This window comes from Pyrus communis, chromosome 16 (genome assembly GCF_963583255.1).
Source record: "Pyrus communis chromosome 16, drPyrComm1.1, whole genome shotgun sequence".
NCBI lineage: Eukaryota > Viridiplantae > Streptophyta > Magnoliopsida > Rosales > Rosaceae > Pyrus > Pyrus communis.
Window position 1 is genome coordinate 8,228,168 of NC_084818.1, and position 6,360 is coordinate 8,234,527.

Sequence of the window (6,360 nt, forward strand, 5' to 3'; positions counted from 1 at the left end):
GGTCAGGTTCTTGATTGCATTCATCTTTCTATCTCAAAGGAAATGAACTCTCACCTCACTAGACCAATCACTATTCATGAAATTAAGGAGGCGGCGTTCCAAATGGAGGGATTGAAGGCGCCAGGCCCGGATGGTCTTCAGGGGATTTTCTATTAATCTTTTTGGGATATTGTCGCGGATGATGTGCATGGGCTGGTGGAAGACTTTGCAGATGGGAGGATGGACTTGAGGAAGCTGAATTCCACTCACATCGTACTTATCCCGAAGTCTGCAAACCCAACCTCAGTAGGTTAATTCAAGCTAATAAGCCTATGCAACTATTCATATAAAAAAATTCTAAGCTGCTGGCAAACAGATTAAAGCATTGGCGGCCTGGAATCATCTCTTTGGCCAAAAATGCATTTGTGGAGGGCCGCCAAATTCAGGACAAAATCCTGGTTACCCATGAGGTTTTCTACTTCCTTAAGCTCCGAAAGATGAAAACAAAATTTGATCTTGCAATGAATATTAATATAAACAAGGCATATGATATGATCGAGTGGGATTCTTTTGGAGGCAATTATGGTCCGAATGGGCTTTAAGCGATGGTAGATAAATATGGTAATGGGTTGTGTCTCCACGGTGGATTTTTTGGTTCTTATGAATAGGCAACTTGGGAAACGTTTTAAACCTTCACGAGGGCTTCGGCAGGGAGACCCTCTATCTTTATACCTTTTTCCTCATTATCACGCATATCCTGTTAAGGTTAATTCAAGGTGCAGTTGATGGTGGCTTCCTTGAGGGTATCCATTTGAGCATGCAGGGGCCAACTCTTTCCCACCTATTGTTTGCTGACGACACCCTTATTTTCCTCCGAGCCTCTTCGCTCAACTGCTAGAACATTATTCAGATCCTGAATGCCTATTGCACTACTTCAGGTCAGGAGGTAAGCAAGCAGAAGTCATCCATTTTCTTCGGGGCCAATACCTCGGAGGGGATTCAGAATAAGTTAGTTATTATACTAGGCATGCCACAAGTTATGGACCCGGGTAATTATTTTGGCATTCCAACGACGTAGGGTGGATCGAAGCAAGAGGCTCTGGCTTTTGTGAAAGATAGGGTTATGGCAAAAATCCAAGGATGGAAGCAAGGATTTCTATCCCAGGCCGGTAATGTGGTGTTTATAAAAGCTGTAACTCAGGCAATCCCTGCCTACTCAATGAATATTTTCTGCTTCCCTGACAACATTTGCAATGACATTGATGTTGTTGTGGCCAATTTTTTGTGGGGCCAAAGGGTGGGGGAAAGGAAAATCCATTTGGTGAGTCGGGAAACTTTGGGTTTGCCAAAGCAAGATGAAGGTATGGCCTTTCGCAACCTAAAAAAGTTTAACCTTGCGTTATTAGCAAGCAATGTTGGCGACTTATCCACTCCCCAGACTCGCTTTGGGCCCATGTTATAAAGCAGTGGTATTTTCTCGACTGCTCTTTCTTTGAAGCAAAGAAAAGGGGACAGTCCTCGTGGGCTTGGGCTAGTCTATTGGCTGGTAAAGACATTATTGTTAATGGTGCTCACTAGCAGGTTTTGAATGATGAGCACACACGAGTATGGGATGATCGTTAAACCCCTAGCACCTTACCTCAACCTTGGGGGTCACAGTGAACCTTAATTAGAGAGTATTAACTTTTATTGACCTGGTTACCAGGACATGGAATTAGGATGCAATTGAAAAAAAAATGTGTTGGTATGGGATCATCAGGCTATCCTCAACACGCCGATAGGTGAGGCCAACTGCATAGACCGATTAGCTTGGCCAGCTGACAAATGGGGCCGATACACAGTTAAGTCGGGATACCATTGGGTTCATGCTGCAAATCGTTAAGCTCGAAGTCATTGCCCCTATTCATCGGTGTCTATTGACTCTCAGGTGTAGAAATGTATCTGGAATATTATGGTTTCCTCTAAAGTCAAGAACTTTATGTAACGGGCGCTTAAAAGGGTTATGGTTACCAAACGAAATTTATTTCGGCGGAGGTGTGTGCCCTCTCCTAGTTGCCTCTTTTGTTTGGAACAGGAGGAGTCGATTGAGCATGCATTGATTCTTTGTCCGTGTGTGGACCTAGTGTGGTTTGGAGTCCCGTTGGGGCTGAAAGTGGACAAGAGTGCGGTGACTACACTTCATGCATGGTTGGAAACCGTTTGGCAGAATCTGCCTAGCGGCGTGAAGGAAAATAGGGAAACCATGTCGTACATTGCCTTTTTGTGCTGGTTAATTTGGAAAACAAGGTGCGATGGGGTTTTTAATTCTAGATTCTCATCCCCGTCCCGCACTGTGTTGTCCATTGTAAATGCTAGTTCTACCTTTCTTGATGCATAATCTGAGGTGCGGGCTCAGCGGGTTTCAATGAGGTCTAGTACTCGAGCTTCGGAATCCTTCCACCTGGAGTCATTAAGGTTGCTGTCATTTTAGGGTTATGATTTGTGACTCTGACTCTCGTTGCTTGGTGGTAAGAATGATCACGACCATGTTTATCACTATCGCAGTAAATACAACCATTAGCCGGGATGGGTGGTTTAGGACAAGGAGGACGGGGACCTGTGGTGGGTTGAAAGGCTAGCCTAACAGCAAAGAGCGAGCCCTGTGCTAGGCTCGGGGCAGTAACATGGGGTTGCAGTCCTGGGCTCGGTGCAGGTGACTTATCGAGGGCACGGGGACGAGGTGGAGCTACGGCTTGTGTGGTAGGCCGAGCCACCATGGCTACCCTACTTGGTAGCTGTCTTCCGGTATTCATCACAGTTTGTCGCATTCCCTCCCGGTGAACATAGGCAAAAGTTTGTTCGATGGAAAGAAGGGGCTTAGTTCGTAGAATATCATTACGAATTTTATCAAACATCTTATCCAATCCTGCAAGCAAAATGTACACATGATCCATTTGAAAAATTTTATTAAAAATTTCAATATCAGTACCACACTTCATCGGATTAGGTAGACAATAATCAATCTCCTACCATAAAGATTGAAGATCACTATAATATGTCTCCACCGGTCGTCCATCTTGCCTCATGTGAGAAGCCTTACAGGTAAGATCATAGACTTAAGATATATCGGAGCCGTCATAATACGTGTGAGCAACCGCATCCCACACTTCCTTTGTTGTCGGTAGTCGAAGAAAGTACCCAATCAAATTGGGTTCCATAGAGTTGATGAGCCAACCCTTCATAATAGTGTTCTCCGTACGCCATTTGGTGAAGGCTGGATCGTTGATAGGTGGTTTGGGATTACTCCCAAACAAGTAGCCCAACTTGTCTTTTCCAGCAACAAACATCTCAACAATCTGAGACCAAACTCCATAATTGGCACCATTGAGTTTGATGCCAATCGAAGCAGTAGACGAATCATGATGGACAATCTGTGTAACAACTTGCGGTATAGGTAGGGTAGGATTCATGGTAGGGTCGGTTAGGGTAGTAGTGTTTAGGGTTGTAGTGTTTAGGTAGAATCGGTTAGGATGGGGTTGTTTCCACCGTGGAGTGGTGGTAGGTTTTCCATGGGAGGGCCAAGTTTGCTTGAGGGAACGGGCAGAGCAGAAATCCTAGGATCTCTGCTCTAATACCATGCTAATTAGAGCTTATCTTTAGGGCTTAATTTTCTAATATCATTCTTCTCACCAAGGAGGAAAATATATAATGTACAAGAGTGATTTACAAGGAAAGAAATAAACATCAAATAACCTAATTACAATCAGATTATAAGGACTCAAATAGGTAACTAAACTAATTACAAAAGATCAACTCTCCAACAAGTAGCTGGGGCTTCGGATTGGTTCTCAAACCAAAGAGGGATAATTTTTTTTTTTTTTTTTTCCTTACGTCGACAGCTCCTGCTTCTAAAACCATGAATCATACACCTCTTTTGGTTCTGCGTTGTAGTTTGAACTACACGCTAAGGACACCTGTTCACATACTTGCCACCTCAAGCTAAAAAATGAAATCTTAGATAGAGAGAATGCCACCACGTAGACACAGCTCCATTATACTCTTCCTCCTACTAACACCTATTGCTAAGCCAATATGGTGAGTCAACAGCATAACCTCTTGCTAAGCCAATATGTTGAGTCAACAGCATATGTACCGAAACTTCAGTATGATAAATATACATAAATCAATTGTAACTTAATGGCTAAGTTGTGGAAATTCTAAACCAAAACTAGGTGAATAATAGTATATACATTTTATAAAATACGGGTTCTCACGCACACGGAATATAACTTTCCGTTCTTCGCCAATTACCAAGTGCATGCGTCATCTCTATTTGTCTAGATGCATTCATACATGCAACGCAATTTGCAAAATAATTGCCTCAATTCACTTGCATTATCCCGCCCTTTTCCAACTAAATGCAACCCATGCATTATCAAAAGGTTCAATCTGATCACACCTCCTACTTTTGCATGCTGTCTTATCCCTAAATTCTGATAAGTACTGATTTTCTGCGTTGATCAAGCCGCGAACAAACCAAGCTGCACAACGTGTAACCACGTAGAGCCCTTATTACAATACAACCTCTTTTGTTTGTTTGACTCTCAAGATCTGACCATAAGATTAAAAGCTTATTATACAAAATGGTCTTTGAGATTTGCATGATCAATAGAAATGGTCTCTGAGATTGTCCACCATCCATGATTTTGGTCATTCCGTTAAAAACGATTTTGGGCAATTTTCAAAACTTTGTAACTCAATCGTTTCTTAACCAAATTCAACCCATAATATATCAAAATGAAGATAGGAAAATTTAGAATAAGATTATAACTATTTGGAAGCCCAATGGTTTCCGGAGATGGCCGGAAAATAGCCTGAAGGGTGACTGATCCGCAGGAAAACTGTAAAACTTGCCGGAAACTGGGTAAACTTTAAACGTTCATAACTTCTTCAATATTCAACCAAATCGAGTGATTTAAAAACAAAAATAATACTTCTTAACGAGACGAAGAGAATGGTACCTTTTTCAAAGGCTAACTCGCCGTGGTTTGGTCAGACAACGGCTCGAAAGTGGCGAACCATTTTCGAGTTAGCTACTTTCAAGAAGTTTTCCAGCCAAACCACGGTGAGTTAGCAGTAAATAAAGATACCATTCTCTTCGTCTCGTCGAGAAGTATGATTTTTGTTTTTGAATCACTCGATTTCGTTGAGTATTGAAGAAGTTATGACTATTTAAATTTTACCCAGTTTCCGGTGAGTATTTCAGTTTTCCCGCGGACCAGTCACCTTTCAGGCTATTTCCTGGCTTTCAAATAATCTTGTTCTACACTTTCTTATCTTCATTTTGATATATTATGGGTCGAATTTGGTTAAGAATCGATTGAGTTACGAAGCTTTGAAAATTGCCCAAAGAGTTTTTAACGGAATGACCAAAATCATGGATGATGGACAATCTCAAGGACCATTTCTATTGATTTTCAATCTCAGTGATCATTTTTATTGATCATGCAAATCTCATGGACCATTTTGTATAATAATCCTAAGATAAATCATTATATTGAAATCACTAATAAAATAGTAACATCTAATATAGTTTCCTTCATTCAAAGACTTTAAATATACGGGCCGAGTGCGTGCAAGATCACGGTCTTTTAATGTTCAAAGTCATCCAACGGTCTGAAATCTTGTTCATTCAACGACTTCGATTGCTCGGACCGATGATGTAAAATCGGGTCCAAACATTATCATAAAAAATAGTGCAGCCAAATAAATATGGCAGGGCCCTGATGAAGTATGGCTGTCAATTGTATGCCCTTAAAAAGTTAACAAAGATAGAAATAACATCGGGGTGTGTTTTGCTCCCACAGCCTCATGCTATCAACCAGATTTAAACCAAAAAGCAAGACACAATAAAGCAAGACACTTGTTGCTTCACTAAACTGTAACATCTTCCGCTACAGATTTGCAAGGGCTTGTTGAGATTTTGCACAATGCCGAAAGCATTTGCAGATTGAAAGTTGGGTAATAAGACGTGGCAGAAGATAACTTGGTCAGTTGTAACAAGATGATGTTGGAGGGATAAACAAGGTACAGTCGGCAAACAGGTAAGCTACTACTGCCAAATGGACCAATAAGATGCTCCCATGTGTTGCTTTTGAAGGTGATAGACTGTTAGGGTTGACGTGGCTATAGTTGATGTCAATTTAGCGAGAGCTAACTTTTAGCATCTCTAACGGTGTCACAGTCTTCGTGGTGTTTGTGTTAAATATAATGTTACATACAAAAAACTTTAAATATTACGTTATTTTATTAATACTAGAATATCATTATATATATATATATATTGTTATTTTCACCATGGTATTGGTAGTACAAGGAAAAGTCATTAAGAATTTAAGATCT

General features: G+C 41.1%; 1 protein-coding gene across 1 annotated transcript; it reads right to left on the reverse strand.

Annotated features, from left to right (window-relative positions):
* Positions 1-3,074: 3,074 nt before the first annotated feature.
* On the reverse strand, positions 3,075-3,428 carry LOC137719748 (uncharacterized). The gene has a single exon (XM_068458778.1). The coding sequence runs from the start codon at positions 3,426-3,428 to the stop codon at positions 3,075-3,077; it is 354 nt and encodes a 117-aa protein (XP_068314879.1).
* Between the last annotated feature and the right edge of the window lie 2,932 nt (positions 3,429-6,360).

Coding starts and splice junctions, on each gene's coding strand:
- LOC137719748 (XM_068458778.1), bottom strand. CDS start 3,428: ATGAATCCTACCCTACCTATACCGCAAGTTGTTACACAGATTGTCCAT.